Raw genomic sequence first — 26,491 nt, 5'->3', positions numbered from 1 at the left:
GCTGGTAAAAGGTGCATTTAAATTCATACAGTCGCACCTGCTAGCAGAATGCAAGTTACAGTCGAAAGCAGTAAAATTCAATAGATTCTAACATTAATTCATTACAAAAGAAATTTTCCGTCATTTGACAAATTAGGTCTTTATGAATTACATAGTATGAGGGGTTAAGTCACCTATACAATTCAAATTTTTCTGTGTGTGCACGTTATTACATCGTAACCACAACTCCTTTAGAAAAAATGTCTTAATTTCTAAAGTGATGATAAAGTATTACATGTTTTAACATGTAAAAATAAATATAGTGTCTGTTTCGATGTCAACTTCAGTGGAATTAGATGTGAAGTTAATGATATGATTCATTTTTACTTGCTTTGAGATGTAAATTTAAGTGAATTGCGACGCTCTTTCTTTGTGCTTGTACAGAGACGTAAATTTACATTTATTACATCAGCTATGCATTTTTTTTCGTATAATATTGTAACGCTTACAAACACGAAAAGATTGTTGTGAAACTACATCGAAATCGCTGCATATCAGTAGTGAGTCACAAATGAGTTAGTGTCGAGATTCAATCGAGCGTTGGTAGTACCAAGAAAAAACTATGTAGATTTACGTCTTCTGAGACCAATATAATAGAGCATCAAATATGATACATTTTTACAGTGGAATTAATTCTTTACGTCTCTTTACGCTTATAATTTTACGTTACTGCATAAAATGTTGAGAATGTTTGACACAAATTCAAGTCATTCCTGTAAAGTTCCGTCATTTAACGAATTACCGCAAGCCATGCAATGATTCTGCACACTTAGAAAAAATTACATTTTAATAGATGCACATAAAAGGAGCGTCACGATTCACATACATTCACAATTCAAAGCATGTGAAGATAAGTCATATCTTTAACTTCTCAGTTAATTTAGCTGAAGTTTACATCGATACAGACGCAAAATTTATTTTTACATGTTAGCACATGTAATATTATGGCATAACCGAAGAAATTACGACATGCTTGAATATACGTCAAGCGTAAATTTCATTTTTTCTAAGAGTGTGTACACTAAGAATCGGCAGCGAAGTCTGTTGAAACAGAAAGGCCAAATTCCACAAAAGGAAGGTAATGCCAAGACTTTGCTTTAACGAATTACCGTTTAATAAATTCAATCATATGTTATTTACGTCACATATAAATTTCATTTTTTTTTGCTGTGTAATTATGTTGTCGTTTTCTCAAATTGATGTGTCCTTTGGCGTTTATACTATGCAATTTTCTAAATAGATTTTAGTAAATAGTAAATATATTTCCAGCGAACAAAATCAATTTTAAACGGAGAACGGTGAATTTTGCGAATAGAGGAGACAGGGGCAAAAAATTGACACTTTTGATCATACGCAAAATCGAAAGTCTGAAAGTGGGTGGACATCGACAATCAACCAATCACTTTTTGAAGCAGGAAACAATCTGACATGACTAAATATTGGGTATAGATAAAATTTTTTGGCCTCATTGACAACTGCTTTGTACATGAAAAATATCATTTTTTCTTAAAACTAAATCGTTAAAATGACTGATTTTGTCAAAGTATGAAAAACATAAAAATATGTGAATGAAAATGCAATTGTTTTTTAGTCAAGACTAAAATCTAAATAAACTAAAAAAATGCGGGTGGGTAATGTCACAGACACAACTGGAGGACGTGAATACGAATAAAACTGATATGCTTTTTGCACACTTCTGAATATATGTATAGTTCTAGAGCTGTATTCCGAACTTAAGGTCTGAGGACAGAGGATCACGTGTTGAGTTTTAAATCGACCACGTGGCTCGCTCAATTCCCTTTGCGCATCGTATTTCTCTTGTACTCTCTCGTATATGAGCAAACTGTACCGGGTTGCCAGAATACATTTTATTATTTTGATGAGAAGATTTATCACATTAATCTATCGTATGGGTTGGACATTACATGGATTCCAATGAACAATGAAAAAATATTCAACTTTCACAAAGATTGAATGTCTGTGTGTTTGGCAGTTTTGTCGAGCCAATTTTAGTTCTCTCTCCTTTTTCAGAGTGCTATCAGGAACCCAAAGCGAAAAAAAAAATGGCGGATGCATTGAAACTGACTTTGTTTCACAGGAAAATACAAGACTTTTTTTTATCGCGATAGCATATATGTTTTTATGTACTAATCGCATCTAAACTAAATTATCTAGATTTTATCACGGTAGATTTATGATACAAGCCTTCAAAGCCGATTCGATGAACAAGTAGAGGTATGCATTTCCGAGCGTTCCAATTTTCAGCAGTTCTTCAGTCAGAAAAAAATACAACACGACCGTTAAACTCAATGAATCATTCTGAAAATTTCACAGAATAATCTCAACTAAATTTCGAAGACATTGTCAAATGGGTTTTTCTATATTCTGCAGCGTTTCTAAGAAAATTTAATTTGAAACGGGAAAATAGCAATAAACCTACCACTTTACGGTACTGCCCTCAGCTCTTAATTCTAGAAATGTATTCTAAATTTGTATTTCAAATCTGAATAAATCTGAATTCAACTTCAAAATCTAGTTCCAGAAGTTTGAAATTTAGCATGCAGGTTCTGAATTCTGGAAATGGGTTCTGATTCTGAATTTTGGAATTGAATTCTGATAGTTAATTCAGGATTTGTATTATGAAAATGAATGCATGAATTAAACTATGAATTTATGGAAAAAATTTTGGTTCAGAAGTCAGTTCCAAAATTCTGTATCGTAGTTCAAATCCAACATTTGGCTCCAGAATCCAGATCTAAATTTCATATAGTGAATTTTGTTCCAGAACTCTGAAGTTGAAATCCAAAATCCGAATTCTGGATTCGAATTTCGAACATGAATTAAGGAACTAAACTCAATTTTAAAATCTAATCAAGAATCCAGAAATAAAACAAACCTGAAAAGTTTAGAACTCAGGTTGACCAGAATTTGCATAAGAAAATCAAACTTTGAAAATATTATCTTGGATTTCTATGACATTTTTGAGTAAAGTCGACTACATACGTAAACGCTTTCGTTGGTTACATTTGTAACCCAGAATTGAAATCTCTCTAAAATTACAAAATTTAAATGTATTTACAAATAAATGGTACAAAGTCATTACAAAACCTTTTGCAAAGAAGCTTTCACAATAATATTTGAGTTTGTTAATTTTTTCAGTAGTTTTTGGTACAGTAAGGTCTTTGAATTACGTCAAAATTCACTTTTCATCTTCATTTTGCTGGGGTATTCTAGAGTTAAAAAAGACGCGTGGGTAGTGTCAGAGACAGAACTGACGTGCAAACGAATAAAACTGACATGCTTTTCTAAGGCGAACAAACATAGTAGGAATTCGTTTATGTCGAAACCTTACAAAAAATTTGGAGTAATTGCATTGTTCATGATACTGTAATTAAAATGATACCGACGACCGATGTAGGGGAGAGTGTTCGGTTACCGGCACCCTTTTATTTTAAGCTCATAACTTCTAACTTAGTTCACATTATGCGGACATCTATACATCAATGGAAAGCTCAAGTTCCTAGCTAACAACTGATCAAGAAACTAAGTTGATTCATTTGATTGAATATAGTTAAGTTAAGTTAATATAAATTTAGTAAGCCGATAAATTTTGGCCATTTTGAAAAAGATGTTCGGTTACCGGCATCCCAAGAAATTTCACTAAAAATGGAAAAATATAAGTAAAGACTGTAGTTATTCAAAGAAAAAATAGAATTTTTCCTTTTTCGAAGGGTTTTGGACAAAAGTCTCCATTGTCTGATGGTGACTTCTCCTTGGCTCTCTTGGTCGATGATTTCAATGGTAGCGTTTTTGGTGTTGATGTGGTCGATCTACCACATTTTTTCTTAGTCTGCTGTATGAGCAGCTAGTATGGCCAAAAACTTTGGCTTGCTTTGTTTCGACAGCAGTCTACATATCACTGACAATTTTTCAGGATTTGTGAAAAAATGGGGTGCCGGTAACCGAAATCGGGAGACATTTTGAAAATGACGAAACAAATCTTTGGTTGCGAAAATTTTGATAGCATCCGGTATTAAATCATGAAATAGATAGATTTCACTTCATAAATATTCAATCCACTCACCTTTCCGATTAATGCTCTTTAAATTATGATACTATAAAAAAAGTCAGAAAAAACTATTGTGTTGATTTTCACGCAATTAAAATTTGTTTTGAACGTAGCAAAAAGTACAAGCGTCTGTTTGCTTCGGTATTCGGCACAAAAAGAACGTGCTGCTATTACACACACATGACATTTGTCGGAATGCCGCTATCTGCTTTCTGTCAAAAGTTACGGTGGAGTGCCGGCAACCGAACACCTTCCCCTATAACATACAGCAAAATCAAACGGACCCAATTATTTGAATTTGTTACGAAAAATATGCGTATTTTTGTATTTTCAGGGATACCTTTTAGTAAGAGTCAAAATATATTTGGTAAATTTTTGTACATACATGAAAGTCAAAAATTAAAAATTAGAGGATACAATGAAACAAAATTTCTTCGAATCTGCTCGGTTTTGGCTATTTGAATTTGGAGACTCGGAATTCATAAGACTATTAAAAAAAGCATTTTATGAGATTCATAATATCTGATCGGATTCGTCAACTCATAAAGTAGTAGTGTATTGTAATGATTAACCAATTTTTTACTACTCGTATTGTCTATGGGTACTACCATGTATCTGAGTATTAAAGAGTTTTCGAGGAACTATATAGATGTGTGGGTGATCAGTTGCCAACAACAAGTACTACACTCAGCATTCACATCGCTCGCTAGTAAACAAAATGAGCAGTACACAGTAGGGTGGGACAAGTTTGTATGGGAAAAAGATGAAAAGGTTTATTTTCTCGCTCCACCAAACTTTTCGTATTCCTTCTGGGTCCCATAAGCACTATGCAAAACTTTAGCTCGATCAGAGACACTATATTTTCGTGCCCGAGGTTTAAAGTTTTTATGAGATTTAGTATGGAGAAATTCACGTTTTACAAAAAAACAATCGGCTGGAGATCAACCTATGAACTCTAAAAATCAGTGCATGTGATATTTGCGTAGGAAATTTAACGAGGAGGAAAACTTTAGAAGACCGCAAAACAATCCTAACGGCTCCCTTTTTCATCTGAGCTCCTATTTCCATCTCATCCCTTCACCTCATTACTTTGAACATGAATAATATTTTAAAACCTACCTGAACCAAACTGTGAAATGTTTTAAAATGATTATAAAAGCTATTGTCACACTTCCCTATTGAAAGAAATGGTTTTAAGTTCTTCGGTTATCGTTTTTTTCATTTCAAATGAACTCACTTTTCAATTTAGGACACATTTTCGTCTCAAGATTTACAGTTCGTCATGTTTCTGATTATCTACTAATCGATTCGTCTCAAAACATGATCACTTTTTCGCACAATTACACTACCATTGAATGCTGGATGACTTCATAATTAGTAATGTTCACTTGCTACTTGTTCAATTAACGATTTAATACTTCAAAAACTACCCGACAAACAATAAAAGTCTTTAAAAATATGAGATGAAAGTTTTTCACTTAGTTCACTTGATTGCGCTTTGTTTTCATCTCATTTGGTTTCGCAAAGTTGCCAAGTTATCTCATAATGTTACAAAACAAAAATTGTTTTTCTTCTTCAAAATCTCATCAAAAAGTATGTTTTTTGGTATCCGTGACATTAGTTTAATTATATTATTGATATTAATATTTCAATAAAACTGTTTTGGCTTCGAATATTACCAGGAAGAGCATGTCAAATACTAATGAAATAACCATTGTGGCAAATCTAGTAGCACTGGTTTCATTCCGCTATACGTCAACATAACGCTGTGAAGTGTGTGTGTTTCATCGGCTGTGCACAGAGATGCCAGATATTTTCATAGAAAATATGTATAGCGACCCTTACACGAGACAATATTATTGTCAATACAAGGAGTATTGGCAATACTTTTGATCGTGTAATGGAAACTTCATTGGATTGACGAAAATATTGTCGAAAAATCAAAACTGCTCATCAATCCGACAATACTTTCTCTCCAGTCAGGAAACCGTCAAATATGTGCAATGAACTCATCTCTCAATATTTCAATGTTCATTTGCAATATTTGAAGCTCCAAACGCTTGATTTTCTCGAAAAAATGCGGACTCAAGTTACCAAGTCAATTGGATTGACGGTATTGACAATACTTTGGATTGACAATAATATTGTCACGTGTAAGGGCTGCTTATTACGTTGCATAGAAACTCTATATCTGGTCTATCTGTTTTCACTAATAAAATGATGTTAAATCTGTTTTCACTAATAAAATCTGTTAACATCATTTTATTAGTGAAAACAAATAGACCTGATATAGACTTTCTATGCAACGTAATACATATTCTATGAAAATATCTGGCTTCAAATAGTTCAAATTGGTTCCAAATTTTAATATAAATGTTTGTCACTTTAACATGTGATTTGTCCGTTGATTAATAAACTTTTAAAGAATCACCGCAATCAAATACTAATAGATACTCAGAGAGAAAAGTCTAATTTTTTACTTCTTTCTTTCTATGAACCTGTACAAATCGGTATTAAATTTAGGAAATCTTTACAAAATCGGTACTTTGATTTAAACCAGTATGCGAACGCAAAAATCTATACAATACATATAAATCTGTATAAATGGCATCTCTGGCTCTACACTTTGTTTTAAGAAGGGCTAATGAATAAATAGTAACAATCACAGTTTTGTTTTTATTTAAAGTTCACCAAATTAACTTTCCAGTAAAATTTTAAATTTAAAGCGAGGGTTAACGGAAACGACTGAAAATTTTCAAACGTTGAATTGATATCAAACTGGTTCTAAAAATATTGTATATTGTCTCATAGTTGGCATTAGGCCGTTTTTAAGAAGAATTCTGACATTTTGAACCTGAGAGTGTAATAGTGGAATATTTCGTTTTGATTACTATTGCCATTGCTAATTTATAGGATGAATAAAGGATCAACGATAGGATGAATAAAAATCCATTGAGATGAAATTAGGAGCAGAGTAGTGAACATTTCATAAGTGTTTTTTGCTGTTTTATGAACATTATTTTAATTTCCAAGAAATGTGAATCAAATCTCAATGTGGAGCAAGGCGAATGAAGCAGTAATATGAAATAGTTATAGTGATTTTAGTGGCTAAATCGAGATTTGAAGGTGCCGTCCTTACAAATGAGATGAAATAGGGAGCCGAATATCGACAAAACAATGTCGTCGTCGAAGTTTTTCCTCCTCGAGAAATTTCCTACTAAAAATCATATGCACTGATTTTTAGAGTTCATAAGTTGATCTCCAGCCGATTTTTTGTAAAAAGTGAATTTCGCCATACTAAATTCCATACACACTTTATATCTCGGGCGCGAAAATATGGTTTCTCCGATCGAGCTAAAATTTTGCATAGAGCTTTTGGGACCCAAAAGGAACACGAAAAGTTTGGTGGAGCGGAAATCAATATGTTTCCCACACTAGCGCACAGTACAAGACAATGATTTTGGTCTATAACAAAAAAAGATAAATTTCGTTATAGGCGGTAGCATTTTTGTTACAAATTGGCCGTCTTAAACAACATGCACAAATATGTGCCCCCAGCACTCAATGACTGAAAATATTCCATATTTCTTTGTGTCGGTTCTGAACGAAACACTTCACGCAATGGTTTGTTTGATACGTATGCTTAAAATTTTGTGCGCCTTATTTTGGCACTGAATTTCTCCTTAAAGCTCGTACATACCAAAAATTGTAGAAAACTTAAATTTTAAGTTATTTGGTATTATCTCATATTATAATTTTATTTAAATTGCTGAACATATTCCGACGGTATGGAGAAGAAATTATGTTACTGTCTTAAAAAGTCACGATTGAGTTCTACCCATTCTTGTACAGCCTAAATTTTGAAAAAGCGTAAGTCGTATTCACGACAAAAATGATGGATAAACTGAAAGCTGCTATTGTGTGCTTGAACTACTGAAACAATAGCGTTCTGGGTTTGGAACATCAGACGCTGACTACGAAGTTTGAAGGCACAGAAAGCCAGATTCTGCAATAAAATGAAGTACCACGAGTTTGTATTTTTACAAAACATTCAGCGTTAAAATCAGTAATAAACTATCGTAACGAATGGAGTTGTCACAACCAACATCCATAAACGTCAGAGTCAGTGATTATGTGCGTCATGCAGCATTTACCGACCGAAACGCTAATTTGCGATGATTTACGAAGATCTTCAACTTCAAAAGGTTCCCGTTATCCACAAAAAAATCCCGTCTTCATACGGCGGGGCAACTGTTCATCAAATTTGAAAAAAAAAATGCTAACGAAGATCCTAACAATGTCTAGCGGGTGAGTTTGTTCGCACTAACCCAAAATCCAAAAACCAGATGCTTTCTGGAAACCGGCTGTTCGGTTAGATTAGCGCCATTAGTGCCGTCGGTCGGAATGGATTGATAATGCCTTGGGCTGAGAATATGGAGACCGGCTTTAACACTTGAAGCAATAGAGGATCAAGTGAGTCAGTGAACGCACGCAAACCGTACGCCATTCGTATGGGAACTGTGCTAAAAGCAAAACTCGTAATCTCGTAAATTCTTTTGCGACTAAGCGATTCAATTGAATGAAAACCAAATCATGTTGCGTAAGCTTACTGCTTTCGAATAATGTTTTGCATACCGACCGGCTGAGTGACATCATGCAGCGCGGTAACTGTTGATATGGCTAATGAAGTGGTTGAAGAGTTCTGTTGTTGTTGTCACAGTGGTGCGTACTTACCGGCGCGGAAAATCTCCCCACAGCCGTCACATCTGGACGCGAACTGGGCATCGTAGCAGTTTCCACAGTAGATCTTGTCGGCCTTTGAGCCGAACTGTTTGTCAACTAGCGAAATGCGGCACTTGTTGCACAGGAAGCACGCCTCGTGCCAGTGTTTGTCTTTGTAGGAAAGGTCCTGGTTTGGGTGAAAGAAAGGAAAAGATATGCCTTAATTCAGATGCTCGCATCACTGATCCGTCCTTCGCCTTCCTAACCTTCGAATCGATGCCAATGGTCTTGTTGCACTCCTCGCAGATGTTGGCGAACACATTCTCGTAGCACTTGATGCAGTACGGGTGCTCATCCCGTAGCACGTAGCGCTGTCCAGTTAGACTCTCGTCGCACTGCCAGCAGCAGAAGTGGCCCGAGTGCCAATCCTTCGACATGGCCTTGGTGTATTCACCACTGAAAATTAGCTGAAAATAAATAACACAAAGAAAAAACATCGCAGGATTAGTTTGTTAAATTATGAGTTCGGTTGTTCGTCGCGATTTGAGGGTGACTGAAGTTTCCGACGTTTCTAGTAGTAGGTATGTACCTTGGCATTAGTCAGGGGTAACGGTGGCCTTGGGTCGCTGACGGCGATGAGTCGAACAGGTGCAGTTTGCTGGTTGAACGCAATCGCAGTGTGCAAAATATCTCCATTTCCAACACTTGATTTTTGCGCATCTGTCATAAACCATTATTGCTGGGTCGATATTTGCCCCCGTAAGTGCATTACATCAGCGGTTTCCTTTTAGTGGCCGTAAAATCGCCGGTAAAAAGGAGGCCCCAACGAAACCCCAAGCGGAACCGATCATCATTCATGTGTGCGGGATCGTCGGTTCCAAAAATAGTCACCCGAAAAGCATGCTCAGATCCCGTGCTGGGATGAAGTGTTTTTCCACCGTCGTCGAAAATCAGTGGAAAAACTCGGTCATGAGAACGAGCCGAGTGCAAAGGCGAAAAATAAAAATATATGCGATCGGATCGGTAATGCTTTTTAGTGAAAAACAATGAAAATTAATTAAATGAATTGTTGAGTTCTGATTCCCTTTCTACGGCCGTTTGGTTGAACAAGAAAGTGATCAAAAATTTTCGTTTATTTTCGTATAAATCAATCGATGCCTCACCGTGTGATGATGAAATTTGTTTGTTTAGTTCCAATTTATTTTAGGTCGAACTTTGTTTGGGTAGTTTGCTCAGGTGTTGCACAAAAGTTTCTAGCCGATTGTTCAATATCCCCACCGCGTGGGTGTCGACGGGAAACGGTGTCAGTGAAAGTGAAGCGAACCCACCAATGTTTACGTAAGGTAGCCGGGCAGGAAAATTAATTATATAGACGCTCGGTACACGGCGAGATAATTTTGGGTGGAGCACATATGGATTCAGGATTGGTATTCTTTTTCAATTTGTTTTTTTTTGTTTTCCTGTGAAATGTATAGATGGAAAAATCATCGTCGACTGTAAAAATGTTGAGAAAGTAAATAAAATTTTGCTTCCCCGCAGTCAAGCTAGGTTCGATTTCAAAATTTTGTACAGTTTTTTCTGATCCGATCGGTGAATGACAAGTAATTTAAAACCTATACTCCTCAAAGCAGGAACACTAAGGCAACGATGTCAAAGCTTCTCTAGTTCCAACAGGAAATATTAGCGAAACCAGCAATTGTAGATTCGACCAACAACATGAACAGACACTTTGTAAAATGATATTCGTAGTAGCTGGGTTTTGTGTAATGTGCGAATTTTCCAATGAACGTTGACGAATGCGCGCTTCGCAACACCCGGCTTCGCGTGAAAACACCAAACCCACACCAATTGTTTTAAAAAATTGTATATAATAATCAGGAACAAAATTTTTTTTCTCGTGGTTGTTATACAATAACGATATCAAACTAATTAGAGATCATAAGAAGTGAAAGAATATGAAATTATAGAGCCATAGTACTCAAGGAAGAGCACGGATGTGAAGAATAAAATGCGGAAAAGTGAGACCTGACAACCCGTAAAAAAATATACCATTGATTTTACAGCATGAACAATTGATTCACAATTAGATATATGGGTTACAATACATTTCATTGTATCTTGACAAGATTTTATTCATTTCCAACGATTCAATATATTGTTTCCACGATTCTACAATTAAACTTATTGTACACGTCGTGTTTCAAACAATATGCAAACTGTACATTTGATGGTTTACCAAGAAAACATGTATGAGAAAATTTTATGATTTAAATTGTTTCGATACTTAACAACCTATACATTCTATTGTAAAAAGCATATTCACAATTAATCGAATAGTGTGTAACAATACATTAAAATATTTTTCAATGGTCAAAGCAAAATTGTGGCAGGTTTTGTAACAGCAAATCGTATTGCTTTTCTACAATATTTTTTATTCGGGAAGGGTCATTTTAAGTAAGCAGAAGGCTTCTCATATCTAAGCTTTTACCTTCTACCAAAGGAGTCGAACTTAGGCATCTTAGCGATACGAGTCATCCGAGTCTCTGATATGTCAGAAAGTAAAGGCAAATGTCGTTTGCCATTTACTATCCGAACCGGCAAAAGTAAAGTTACGAGAAGTTGTCACATTCTGCCCACGACGGTTTCTCACACAATGTGTTTCATTGTGTTGATATTTTCTCATCTCTATATAGTTAGTTATAATACCGGAATGGAAGATTTGTCCGAAACTATTGCTTGAGTGCCTAGAGTTGTAGCGTATGGCTATGCGTCCCAGGGTGCAAGTGGCGCACGGACAGCGCTCCATTCATCGCTGTGTGTGTGTGGAATCCTATCAAATTTTGACTTTTTACTTTTTTATTTATTTTATTTATGACTATGGAAAAAGTTAAAAATACTGACTGACCAGAGTTATAAATAAAAAAGTAAAAAGTTATACAATAAGTTTAAGTTTATTGTATTATCTGTGATCTGCGAGTATTTCATTCAAATGTGTTTATTAATTGATGTCAAGTTTAATGAATTTCCTGAAAAAAGTAGTAAAAAACTTAATTTTACAATAACTTTTAAAGACAATAATATTTTTCTAAGCAGCAATTCCAAGAGAAACTGATAGACGATCTCTCAGAAATTCGTACTATTTGAAATAATCGTTCTCCATGAAAAAATATTAGATGCGTATTTTTTTTATTTTGTCATTAGGGTAACCATTTCCATGCTAGGGTGGATGAAAAAGTCATTTTTTTATTTCTTAAAAAAAGACATTTAAAAAAAATCATAATTTTTGCACCACTCAACCGATTCTGGTAATTTTTGGATATATTATCAATAAATGCCTATAGTGTTTAAGAAAAATGTTGAAGTTTTGTGTTTGTTTTTTAAGAGGTAAGGCCACCATGGAACCCCAAAAAAAAACAATTAAGATTAGAGATTTGAGCCTAAAATTTTCCTAAACCCCTCTAGAATGGGAAAAAAAGGCCTTGTGGTCAAAATGAATCTCGTACTGATTGATTACGACAGGCCTCTTGCACCGCGTTTCATGTATCTTGAGACAACTTTAAACGCGTTTTTCTCGAAACACGATTTTCAAAATCGGGCGAACGCACACTCAAAGAAAAGATGAAACTTACACGACATGTAAACCGATAATACTATGAAATAGACATCAGTTGAAACGAAAATCTGATTTAAAACCATGATTGATGTAAAATTACATTGAAATTCATTTAGTTTTTCAAGACTTTATATTTACAAACCGCTTCGTTTTGTAATGTAACTTTCCATTGAATTGCCTGCTCCAAATATGTGCATGAAAATAAATGTAAAATCACTAAATATTTTTATCTGTGCATAGCAGCTACACATCTTTATCGATTGTTTCCAAATTTTGAGGAGACTTTTATAAACACATTATCTAGTATACCCCGTGGGGATTTCTTGATATGTTGTAAACAATACACTATGAAGTTTTCATGTATACTTGAACTTTTCACTGCTTATAATTTTTCAAAAAAATAGTATTTTCGAGATCCTCTACGTGGTATAAGGAGTGTATCGAAAATATGCTATCCACATACATTTGTGTTGTACGCATGTATTTGTGATGGTTTTTTATACTCAGATCACAGCATGCTGTGCGTTTGGCTGTCAGCTTTTATTTGTTTACTTGTTTGTGCGATTGAATTTCCGCGTTTTCAAAATGTCGCATATTGAAAAGGGAAGTGAAAATTAAGGTTCTGGACACATGGCTAAGTGAGAAGCGTATTACTATGCGAAAATTGGCGAAGCGGTTTGGAATTCATCATGGCAGTGTTAAAACCATCATTAAAATGTTTGGGAAACACTATTCTTGGGATGAGCTGCCATGAAGAGGCAGAAAACCTGGTTTTTTCAACCCGAAGCTGGACCAGAAAGTGGTATCTCTAATCATGAAGAACAAATCAATGTCAATACGAGATTTGGCCAAAAAAGCAGGAAAGAGTGTCGGAAAGATCCAGCGTATCAAGAGGCGAAATCACCTGAAGACCTACAAGAAGCAGAAAATCTCGAAACAAAGTGAACAGATGAAACGAGCTGCAACAAGGGCCCGGAAATTGTATTCGCATCTTTTGCAGTGTCCGGATGCATGCGTTTTGATCGACGATGAGACTTATGTAAAGGAGGACTCAAAAACCCTTCCAGGTCCACAATACTTTACTGTCGTCGTTGGGGATGATGTGAGCGATGCGGACAGGTCGATTCAAGTAGAGAAACTCGGTTGAAAGATACTGGTATGGCAAGCAATATGTTCCTGTGGTTTGAAGTCAACCATTTTTTACACTACCGGAACTATAAATGCAGAAATCTATCGATCTTAGTGTCTCCAGGAAAGATTGCTGCCTTTATATAAGAAGCATAGTACACCTCCACTGTTTTGGCCGGATTTAGCGTCGGCTCACTATGCCAAAACCACTCTCAATTGGCTTGCTGAAAAGGGTATAAATTTCGTTGAGAAAAAAAAAATCCACCAAATTGCCCTCAGCTTCGACCCATCTGTTGAAACAGAAAGGCCAAATTCCACAAAAGGAATGTAATGCCAAAACTTTGCTTTTGACCCATCGAACGTTACTGGGCAGTCGTGAAGAGGGTCTTCAAGAAGACTGGTTAGGCAGCTGGGAACATGCAGGAGTTCAAAAAAAATTTGGGCTCAAGCGTCCAAAAAATGCGATGCAACACTTGTCCGGAACTTGATGAAGAGCATTCGATCAAAAGTTCGAACATTCGCGAAGGAATAACTCAAATTTCATCCGGCTTTCATTATGCTGAAGTTCAACCTCGTACAATAAAGGATCAATTTTTAGTTTGAATAAAATATCGTTTTTTATCATCATTTGAAAGAAAAATTTGTGGATAGTTTATTTTCGATACAATCCTTACTAGTTTATGATGTTATGTTTTGGACCTGCCGAAAAACTAGCCGCAGCAACTTGACCATCAAGAGGAGATTTGTTATCGGAATTATGTAGCAATAATTTTGTTTGTAAGTTGAAAAATACTTCTTTAAACACTGAATATTAAATTTCGATAGCTATAACTATATTCCCGGAAATGGTTTCTGAAATTGTCCTATTTTTTTGACGCGCACGTGGTCTTAACGGTTTTACTGGCTTGCGATCAATGGGCACTATGTCATTTTGAATTTTTTTCGTTGAAAAGTTATACAATTGACATTTTCAAACACAAAACTTTAACTTTAGAATGTTCGCATATTTTTCCTAATCATTGAAGACATTTATTGATCACATGTTCGAAAATTAGCGTAATCGGTTGAGTTATTCAAAAATTATTTTTTTAATAAATGTCTTTTTTTGTAGAAATTAAAAAATTTTTTTTTTGATTCACCTCAACATGAAAATGGTCACCCTAATGACAAAATAAAATGAAATACGGGTCCAATATTTTTCGATGGAGAACGATTCTTCTAAATATAACGAAATTCTGAGAGATCGTTTATCAGTTTCTCATAGAATTGCTGTAAGACTGTTTTGGAAAATCATTTATATGATCAAATAGAACCAAATTGTAAACACTTGAACAAAAAATTTTATTTTCCTGGAGGATTTCACCCTTTTATTTTAGTTCAAGTATACGGGAAACATGCTCTCGCTGAGAAAACATGAAGAAAGTGGTTTGCTTGGTTCAAAAATGGCAATTTTGGTTTGGAGGACAAGAGAACACGGCACACGTTTTCAATATAACAAACCGTTTGTTTTGCACGGATGGACCGACCGATTCTATTCAAGACTGATTTTCAAAAAGGGCGCATATATTTTTGCATGCACTTTCTTCAAATCGTGCTAACTCGGAAACCGAGTTTTGTACCAGAATAGTGTCCAAAAAGAAGTTGTAGGAAATCGATTGGACACTCTTAAAAAATTAATACATTAAGAATTGAATACTATTGAAAAAATTGACTTAAACATTGCTATATATATATATATATATATATATATATATATATATATATATATATATATATATATATATATATATATATATATATATATATATATATATATATATATATATATATATATACTTGAGTGCTGTCTTTCAAAAAGTGTGAAATAAATTCTTGAATCGCAATAGGGAAGCTCTCTGATACTCTATAATAAGTGATTTAGTTCATCTAATTCTCTATAAAACATTTCAAACGAATGAATTGTCGCCTGAGCATTACTCCCAAAGTAGTTCTGAACAGCATCCAGGAGTAAACTAAACATTTAGGAGAGATCACGTTTATTGAAATTGACTTATATGATTTTTTCCAGATCATAAGTAATGTGCAAAATGTCTGGTTGAACCTCATAAGAAAAGGGTTTCAAACACCTTGGAAAAACCATATTTTACGCATTTGGGGGTGTTGTGACCGATAGAAAACAGCAAACCGGGTAGTACAAGTAGCAGGCTTCTTTAGTTGGTCTTCACAAGACAATTGCTTAAAACTCAACAGAGGCTTCACGCATAGATTTATTGTTCTTCACGAACTTAACTATGTTGTGGTTAACTTAAAGGTGAGGTTTTATATTTTCGTATAACCCTATTCAACTAGTTTCCTATCTCAGAAATTATGTACTAGAATAGAAAATGCGCAGAGTATAATGCCATCTACTCTGTACTAAAACTCTCAAGCTTTATCCTACCTTAAACATGGGGTTTTGTTACCTAATGGCTACCAATTTGAGCTAAAGTGCACATGACTAGTTTTGTTTAGTTTACAGTGCGCTTGGCAATGACGAAACAGTAAAGGTTTTTTTTTTCAATATTCTGTAAAAAATGGAATTTATTTTCTTTTAAAGTGACGTTTGACTTGTTTAAAAGCCGCAATTTTTTACCTTCATGTCTAAATATCTCAAGAACACCTGAAATATTGTTATGAGCAAATTTATTTCTTCTGATCTGTATATTGAAATATATTCTAGAGTCACAATGACTATTTTTATCAAAAACTGGAAGTTTTGCAAATGTTGGTAAATATTTAAAAAAAAATAATAACAAGATTTTTTTTATTTTAGTTTTTTGGTTGATTTTATAATTTTTGAAAAAATATTCGACTTTTTTTCACAGGGAGTTACAAAACGATTTCCTACAACTTCTTTTTGGATATAATTTTTGTACAACTTGCAGTTTCCGAGCTACCAAGATTTGAAAAAAAAAAATTACAAGGATCAGCCCCATGGGGTTGTTCGAGCCGTTGATGTGGAACAAGGCAACCAAAATTTCTAATGATCTACAATCAAAAAGTTCAATCAATCCGAACCAACACCGAACATCATTTGTCTTGATTTGCATTTGTTTTATGACCGACGAAATTACACCATTATTCCAAATATATGCAATTATATCTTTGTACATACTTGCGATTTCGATAATTAAGCTTCTCTTCACCAAGCTTGTGTTTAAGTTTTTTATGAAAGCAGTTTTTTAGCGTTAAGTTTCTCTACCATTCTGCGATTTTGGTTGAAGCGAACTATTTCTCATTATCAATCGAGTTCATCTAATATAAATAAGAAATTAATCTTAAGCACTCAAAATTTATCCAGAGGTAGTTGTCAATTTCTCATGGGGAAACGACTTAACATGGAATTCCGAGCTTGCATGACACAAGATCAGAGCATACCAATTAAAGCTTCAAATCGTTTTATGACACGTTTTTGTCTTGCCAGTGTGTTTTAGGACGTTTTAAAGGTCTATTTTCACGCTTCAAATCTAATTTTCTCAGAAACGGTGACGAATATCAAAAAAAACCCAACTGACAATCTCTTGGAAAATTAGTTTAGATTATTCTGTGAAAATTTCAGAATGATTGTTTGACTTTAGCGGTCGGGAAAGTCTTTTTTCTGAAGGAAGAATTGCATAGCTGAAAACGGCAACTTTCAACTTGTTCATTGAATATCTCGCCTTCAAAAGCATGGATCAAAAATCTATCCTGACAATGTCTAGATAATTTAGTTTGGATGCGATTAGTACATAAAAACATATATGTTGTCGCGATAAAAATTAAGTGAATGTTATTTTTGTAATGGTAAGTCCATCTCTATGGCGGCACCATTTTTTTCTGCTCTTGTATCCTGATAACGTAACGAAACAGAGAGAGAAATAAAATCGGCTCATCAAGGTTGCCAAACAAGCGGTAGCTTTATTGGATTTTATGTGATGTAGTCAAACTTGTAACCGAAAATATCAAAACTTTCTTGGCCACCCGGCCACATCGAGAGTCATTTTACACATTTACGAGAGAGCATGAAGAGAAATGTAAGACGCACAGCGAGCGACACGGTTTTACGCTAACAACTGGCATCAGCAGCTTCAAATCGTTTTATGGCACGTTTTTGTCTTGCTGTCTAGCAACAACCTACCTCTAGCATGCTAGGAATAGGGCTGAAACGTTAACTTTAATTTCGCTTCTATTTATAGATTCTCGTGCTTCCAACAGCTTCGCTTTTGCATCGATTGACCAATCAGAGCGATGCTCTCTCTTTGATACATCGCTTACTCCTTCTAAAACCGTCGACTATGGTAGGGAAATCCGGTATGCTGGAGATTTTTTGCAGACAAAATAGAACACTGCTAGCTATTAATCAACATTTCAATGATATACAATTCAAAATACATGGCTATGAACATTCAAATCAATACGTAGAAATATTTCCTATCAAATGATGAAATAATATTAATAATTGATACAAAACAGACTGAGCTGTAAGTGTTTAAAACCTTACCACATTTCTAAGTGTAGTTTTTCTTGAGTTTCTGATTTGCACCCCTAATAAAGATGTGTTCCACATCAAAATGCATGCAACAATACATACGCCCTTTTGAAAAATCAGTCTTGAGTTGATTTCAAGTAGCATAAACTGCTGACGTACTGATGAGCCGGAGGCGAAACGAGAAAAGTGCTCAAGATCGTTTATACAAAGTAATTTAGCTTCACGACACTGCATGATCTCGTATTTCGAAAGTCCTAAAATATTTTTTTGCAATCGCTGAAATGGAAAATTTCGCTCCACACGCCATGTTCACCGGTCGTTGCTACTGTACATATCGCAAGTCACATTCACACCGCTACGTAGTGTTGTATCAGTTATCAGAAGAGAGAACTAGAGACGGTCGGGTACATAATTTTTTAATCCCAAACCCAACCTGTTCTCGATAAAATATAAAAATCTTCACCCGTGCCAGACCCGAGCCAACCGAAAAAATTGGGTATTTGAGTTCGAATACCAGAAATCCGAGAAAAATTTTGAACCCGAACCGAAAAAATCGTCACCCGAACCTGACTAATATATTTTTTCTGAGCCCGAGCCCGACCAGTACCTATCGTGTTCGGGTTCGGGTCGGATTTCGGGTATTTGTATCTCTAGTGGGAACTTGTGTGATTATCATTGGTTCTCTTTTTGCTGTTTTAGTAAAACGTGTTGCATAGTTGAGAATATTATTTGCTATGTTCGGCTATGTTGATTGAATATCAAAAATGCAACGAACGTAAATGAACATTGTTCCTTCGCCATTGCTAGATAATATTTCTGATATTCGAACTGGTTCGTACATTCGGGTGCAAACAAAGTCGACGTTGCTTCGCTGCTCGCATGACGACCTATTCCATACAGTTGAAAAAAAAACTTCAAGTGAATGAGGAACGAATATTCATGCAGCGATAATCTTGAAAACTTAATTTACGATGATCGTTGAAGCAAGCAAACTAAGACGTTTTCGTTTGTGTTAGTACCATAGTTTTATGGATGTGTTGAATCATAATGAATGTTGAATCGAATCCAATGATCATCGCTGGAACGATATTCGGACCAATTTATGGAGTAAAGCAAATAAACGAATGACTATCGAATGTATAAAATGAACATGCACGAAGTACACCTACAACGAAGAATGTAATCGTTGATTCGGATTCTCCATGAGTATTGCTTATTCATTTTCACCCTTCGCATTTCTGTGCGGTGAACAGTGTAACGTTATTCGAGATGGGTGTGAATTATATAAGAAAGTTCGCACCGAGAATGGATGAATGAATTGGTTACAAGAAGAATGTATGCAACATTGATGTTCGGTTGGCAAGGTTGAAATAAAACCTCACCGAACATGAACAGTGTACATGTACGAGACGCTGTGATTAATTGGTTTGCGTTTGAGATGAGGGTTTTCACGCCGAGCAGTTCCATGGATTGACATTGTTCTACAGAAGTGAAATTTTATAGAAGATTCCATTGTTAAAGCACAAAAGGGACAAACACTGGAATGCCACACTGTTTACATAACGGATCTCATACGATTATTGTTTGTAGAATTTGATAATTCTACAGTAAAATAATTGACAAATTCTACAGTAAAATAGAAAAATTCAACAAAAAACTTAGAGTTAGAGCTATCATCACTGTTTGGTACCTGTGCTCGTGAAGTTGGAAATGAAAATATAAATTTATCTAGCTACTTTATATTTTGTTTAACAGTTGGTCGTAAAATGCAACATTTTGCTTAATATAGTAGAGATTTCGAGTGATTTTTCTTCGGAAAGTTTATCCCTTTTCAATGTTTTATGCTAGTAATGATATCATTTGTTTGAAATGCAAGACCAAATGAAATCTCACATATCGGTATCCAACTGGGAAACAGGTGGTGAACGAGAGTAGTGATTGTGTGAGTGTCTGAAGTGCCACAGGGTGAGAATTGAATTACGTAGTGGCCGCACAACGTTGAACATGTGCGGATGTTCTGTTAAATTAGAGCTGCGTTTTACATTCAGAGCAGTTTTTTTTCTCGCAAAACTGTCTTCTTTTGATACGAAAACTAGCGAGTTCTAATCACGTACTCTTTTCGCTAATTTTCATGTCTACTATTTCAATCATCAGTCTTAAAAATTTTTTTTACAGCGAGTATGAGAGAAATACATTTTATTAATAAATTTGAATTGACTTCATTATAGGTAGCACTACATCGTGGATATCAAATTAGTGACACTGCAATAGCTAAACAATAGTCCAAGTTTTTTTTAAAAAGTGCGTTTGTGCGCCACCAGCAAGGACATTTTGATAACTCAAAACAGTCACAGATAGGCTTCCTACTTAAATCTACATCGCTTTTTTTATTTAAAAAATGACACTAATTGGATTGTATCGTAAAATATCGAAGCAAAAAACAACCCTTTCGTCACGCTTGATTCGAGCAGTCTGCACTGCGAGACTGAGTCGTACATCAGTTCCACTCGAGATAACACGCACGTTTCTATCAAACAGTTCCTTCGGAAGCTGGAAGATGAGATCAGCATTCTCATAAATAACCTCTGAACATGGCTGCAATACTGCTCAGTTCCAGTCATTATCTGTCACTGAGGAACATGTCCTAGAGCAACACAATGCAATGTAATATTTCGATCTCGAAGATCACTTAATCTACCATCGGTCCCATCTCTATTGATTGAAATATTGTAGTAATCCTCTTATTCGGAACATGGCAGCGGAAACCTTTCTATTCCGAAACGACCCACCCTGAACCCAGCTGATTCGCCTTCGATTCAATCGATCGATAAATCCTGAAGTGTATGTAAATAAGTGACAAACTGCATTCGCACCAGCAAACAGCGGCTATCCTTTTTCGGACCACAATCAGAGCTTGAGAGGGGCTAATCGAAAACGGAAAACCTGCACATTCAATCTTTCATCGTCGTTTGCCAAGAGACATTCGCGGCCACACGTTACCCCTTATCCTCGATGGCATTTTGGTTCTGGTTCTGGTAATCGGTCGACTCCATCTCGGTGATGACGACCTCACCGGTCTGATCCGACGATTCCCGGCGTTTGGTCGTCGTCTTCTTCACTTTGCGCGTTTTCTTGACCTCGATGGTCTGGGTGCGCATCACATCGACGTCGGCCATTTTGCTACCTTCAAATTCGATTCTTATCGCTAATTAATGATTAGTTGAAATCACTCGGATATATAGAGCAGGGGAATATCACTTGTCAAAAAAGCTTGCGTGGCTTAGTTGAACTTGAGCAATCACTTTTCGATGCAGAGGTCAAAGCACAAACACACAATTCACACTGCCTTGAAGTATGTCACTCGCGGTCTAGAACAGGAACAGAGAACCTCCCGGCGTCCGGCGATTCCGCGATGCTGCGAATAATTAGTGGGTTTATTTGAGCTAAGCTAGTGGCGAACTGTAGCGCCTCGAGGGTCGAAATTGATCTCGATCTCGCTGATCGTGGGTCCGCTTGCTCGCATTTAAACTCGAACGAACGCCTGCCGTTAAATTTGTCGTAACTACACACTCCTCCAGAGAGTTTTCACTCTTCGGTTCGGTTCTAGTTGGGGTCGTCTGCGTCGTCGTCGTCGTCAGTTTCGTTTAACGCCGGAAAAAGGTGCACGGGCGCATGAACGTAGTCACGAAAACGAAACGAAACGGAAAATCGAGACGTCATCAAGGGAAACGTTTTGATGACGTACGAATATGATCTCCTGCGGGGGATCGCTGGTCAGCACCCCAGGAAAAGGCGAAGGGTAATTGTTCAAGTAGCAATCGGCGCAGAATATGACTTTTGGAGAGAGCGAACCGATCTTACGGGACTCGGACTGGCAAACTGAAATCACTGACGAGTGCAGTGCTAAGCAATGAACTTTGAATTATTTATATAATTGCTCGCATTAATATTTTCCATCGGACTGGCAGTCAATGCGCACTTTTGATTGGTTTGTTGTGTTTGCTTGTTTTGGTTAAACAGACGGTTTTCCCTCGCAGGATTGCGGGATTTTGTCGGTACATTCCGGTGCAGTTCTTTACGAGCTTCGTTGCAGTCATAGTCATAGCAATAGCACGGTTTAGTGGGAAATTCCTTGCGTGAATCGGTAGTTATATTTAGATCATAACTTGTTGCTGGTGAAAAATTCCGGTAATAATTGGTTCGCTCATTTTGAAAAGTTGAAAGGTGTTATTTTTGTACGTTTCGTTTTTTATGCGCACCGGTGCATGGGTGCCTAGTTCATTGTATGAGCATCAAAGAAAAAAATGGTACTAAACATACAGTAGATTAATCGATTTCATGAAAAATCCAGTAGATTGATTCTAAGAAGAAAAGTATACTTCCTTGCGTGCACTTTCTTCCAATCATTGTAACTCAGAAACAGTTACTTGCTAACAATTTGTGTCTAAAGAGAAAATGTACGGACAAAAATAGGAACCCTAAAAAAATTTGCAAAGAAAAAATAGTTAAATGCTTATTCAGAAACATATGTTTGTAATTCAACAAAAGTTTGAATCTTTTGAATTTTATGTTCAAATATCTCTAAAATGGTTACTGGCATGAGAAAGGTCACTAATTCATTGCTTTTGATCTGTAGAATGAAATTCTAGTGTTTAATTGACTATTTTTCATTAAAATTTCAATTTTTAAACTGATCAGAATAAAATTGTTTCCTTGCAGAGTAATAAAAAATTAAGCTATGTTCAATACCAAAACAATAACAATAAATTTAAAATATTGGGAGTACAAATTAATTCGGTCCGTCCCAGGTAACCAGTAAGCACTAATAATGGCATTAAAATAGCCTTTAATGGGTACAAAAAATGCTTATAGCTCTATATCTGCAATCTGAAAGCTCATCTGTGGTAAATAAATCATAATTCAGCTCATCACTAGTCATAAATATGCCTCATATAAAAATAGCCATATATTTTCCAAAAGTCGGCCTGAATTTAGTATCAAGTGCGATTGAAATGCCAATTAGCGATTATTTGCTGTCATAATGCGGCATTAGTATGTGCTTATTGGTTACCGGTTTTTTGGATCAAAATTGCATTTATTCCAAAATAAAATTAATTTTAAAATTAATCAAAGTTTCGTCCAACGCTAGTTACTAATTTGTCCCACGTCTCAGGCAATTTTCGAATATCGTTTTGAAAAAATGTCTCGTTTTTTGAGGTGACTCAAGCTTAAAGCCAATTTTCGATTTCTACGAAAGAAGTAAACCGATGACCTGTCAGATCGTGCTGCATCCGTCGGAACAACCAGTAATCAGAAGAAGTAATGTCAGGAGAATACGGCGGGTGCGACAAAATGGCCCACTTGAGCGTGTTAAAATATTTTTTTTCATGAGGCCGAGCATTGTCATGCAGGAAAATAACATTATCCTGTCTTTGCTTGTATTCTGGCCGTTCTACTCGTAATGCACAGCTCAAACGCATAGATTGCAACCTAAACCGATCGCCAGTTATAGCATCGCCTGGTTGTATCTGCTCCTAGTACACAAACCTTTTGGCCCATCAAATGCATAACATGACCTTCGAAACATGAATATTCAGCTTTAGTGTTGATTTTGAGATAGATGGCAACAATTGACCGAGCATAGAATAGTACCTTTTCTTCTTGGGGGCTATCAGAGAATATCCACTTTTCATCCCCAGTAACAATTCCTTTCTTTGTTGCCTTTGAATCATCTGCTTGCAAGTGAAACTTGCATTTCAATGTCTATCGGTTTCAGTTCATAAGGTACCCAACTGCTTTGCTTTTGAATCATTCCCATGGACTTTCAATGATTCTGCAAGCTTCTTCCTTGCGTTTAATTGAGATCTTCATCGAGTAATGCCTCCAACTGATTGTCTTCAAATTTTTTTGGTTGTCCAGAACGAGGCCGGTCTTCAACACTGAAATCTACATTATTGAAACATCAAAACTATTCCCTACATGATTTATTAGTTGGAGCAATATCAGTATAAACATCCACAAGTATTTGATGCGCTTCAGCTGCATTTTTCTTCCAGTTAGAACAGAAAACTAAAACTTCCCGCAAATGCGGCTTATACCGTTTTCGTTTTTGAACCTAGACGCGGGCTACTCTGACTCCGAGTAAAACGAACACGTGGTACGTGCCCTAAACAACAACTCAGGGAAAAAAGATAAAATAAACAAACTCGGCTGGATGCGTGGTGCGACCCGAGAAAATTTTCAGAGCGAAACTACGCGATTGGAGTCCAATCTAGAGCGACATCAGGTTGCTAAAACAAACATATCAAACGTTGTTTGGGCGACTCTGGGTCAGTTTTCGGGCTGCTCTGATCAATAAACGAAAACGGTATTAGTTAACACAAAATTGCTCATTATTAACACAGTGAAAAACAGGTTTTTTTTAATCGACGCAACCTAACGTCTTGAAGTTACCGACATCAGCTGTCACTGTTCAATATTCATAACAGCCAGAGCCATCTTTTGAAAACGGACCGAACTAATGTGTACTTCTAATATATTTGAATTATTTTTGAGTAAACGATTCATAACGACGACACCATAAAAGAAACCAAAAAATATCTTTTAACTAATTTTGCACGTTTTTCTGATCAAAAACTTTGATGGATATGATACAAAATTGAAATTTTTCTGGTCTTTTACACAAATGATCCATTGAAATTCGTGAATTTCCTTAAGAGCAATCTTCCAAAATCTGTCAGATTTTCCAAAAAAATCTGAACCCAATTTACCCTATATTTCCGGATCCGGAAGTCGGATCCGGATGAAATTCAGGAATTACGTATGGGACGACAGGACCTTCCATTTGAACCTAAGTTTGTGAAAATCGGTCGCGCCATCTATGAGAAAAGTTAGAACACATATTTTCATTTTTTTGCACATTTTACCCCAAAACTCCGGAACCGAAAGTCGGAACCAAATAATATTCAGGAATTTTGTATGGAACCACAAGACCTTTCATTTGATTTCATAAGTTTGTGAAAATCGGTTCAGTTTACATTATTCTGTGAAATTTTCTGAATGATTCATTGAAAATCTTTTTTCTGAAGGAAGAATGCATAGCTGAAAACGCCGTATTTCAACTTGTTCATTGAATATCTCGCCTTCAAAAGCATGGATCAAAAATCTATCCTGACAATGTAATTTAGATGTGATAAATGCATAAAAACACATATGTTGTCGCGATAAAAATTAATGTTATTTTTGTGAAGGTAAGTCGATTTTTATAGACGCGCCATTTTTTCTGCTCCAGTTCCCTGGTAACGTAACGAAACATGAGAGAGAAATAAAATCGACTCAAAAAGGCTGCCAAAATAGCGGTAGCTTTATTGGATTTTATGTGATGTAGTCAAACTTGTAACCGAAAATATCAAAACTTTCTTGAACACATCGAGAGTCATTTTGCACATTTGCGAGAGAGTACATCGAGCCACGTGGTTTTACGCGACCTACTGGCCTCAGCCCTTAAGGAAAAACATTTTTCCAATAAAAACTTTTACTTGTTATTCCAGTGTCTTTTTATCGAGAGCTAAACTGACCAGAAAGTCATTATCGTCCAAGACTCTAATGGAACTGCAAAAAGTATCCGATTGCACAAAAAGTGTTTTAAGTTAGGAGAACTTATTGCATTATATGGACAATTGTTGGGGAAGATACTTGCCTATCTGATGGGGTTCAAAATTTCATTGAAATCAAGTATAGTGTTTTTTTAAAAAATCGACCTTAAATTTTTAAAAATGATTTTTGTCTTTCTCTTAAGGTACCAATCTCCAAATAACTAGGGGAGCCAATTAGCTCTGATGGACATGCAATAAAACTGCTTAAAACCCTGACTTCCCAACGGAGCCTCGGAGGCCCATTTGTTATATACCATTCGAATCAGCTCGACGATATCGGAAAATATATGTGGGTGTATGTGTGTGCATCTTTCTACGATTTTTTTTTTGGTGCTCAATTATCTCGAAGATGGCTTCATCAGGCTTAGGTTCATTTGAAAGCTAGTCATTGATCAAGCTCGAAAATCTCTGTTTCCAGAGATATAATGGTATAAGTGACGTAAACGACAAAACGCGCTGTTTTTTTTACCGCCAAATAACAATCAGAGATAACTGAACCGATTTTAATGAACTTAGGCTCGTTTGAACTGCTACTGTTGATTCATTGATCAGGTTTGAAGATCGAATGGCTGTTATTTCTGATGAAACTCTGTAATGACGTACGCGTTGTTTGCTACCGTTATTTTTCTCAGAGATGGCTGAACCGATTTTCACAAACTGAAGCTCGTTTGAAAGCTACTATTATGCCATTAGTAAGTTCGAAGTTCAAATGTTCGTCTAGAGATATAATGATTTAAATGGCGCAACCGACAAAACGC

General features: G+C 35.9%; 1 protein-coding gene across 7 annotated transcripts in view; it reads right to left on the bottom strand.

Moving 5' to 3' along the window:
* The window catches only part of LOC131435793 (four and a half LIM domains protein 2), a 412,903-nt gene that overhangs the window by 48,135 nt on the left and 338,277 nt on the right, over window positions 1-26,491 (bottom strand). For 6 of the 7 annotated variants that reach the window (XM_058603996.1, XM_058603995.1, XM_058603997.1 and 3 more), the window contains 2 exons: window positions 9,097-9,297; window positions 8,843-9,017 (listed from right to left, as the gene is read on the bottom strand). In XM_058603996.1, coding sequence (XP_058459979.1) covers window positions 8,843-9,017; window positions 9,097-9,297 — 376 coding nt within the window. Of the gene's footprint in view, window positions 1-8,842; window positions 9,018-9,096; window positions 9,298-21,078; window positions 21,569-26,491 lie in introns of those variants that run through there. The other variant, XM_058603998.1, reaches the window with a different exon arrangement.

Source organism: Malaya genurostris, chromosome 3 (assembly GCF_030247185.1).
Source record: "Malaya genurostris strain Urasoe2022 chromosome 3, Malgen_1.1, whole genome shotgun sequence".
NCBI classification, from domain to species: domain Eukaryota; kingdom Metazoa; phylum Arthropoda; class Insecta; order Diptera; family Culicidae; genus Malaya; species Malaya genurostris.
The sequence above is the reverse complement of the archived record's forward strand: the minus strand, read 5'-3'. Positions and strand labels throughout refer to the sequence as shown.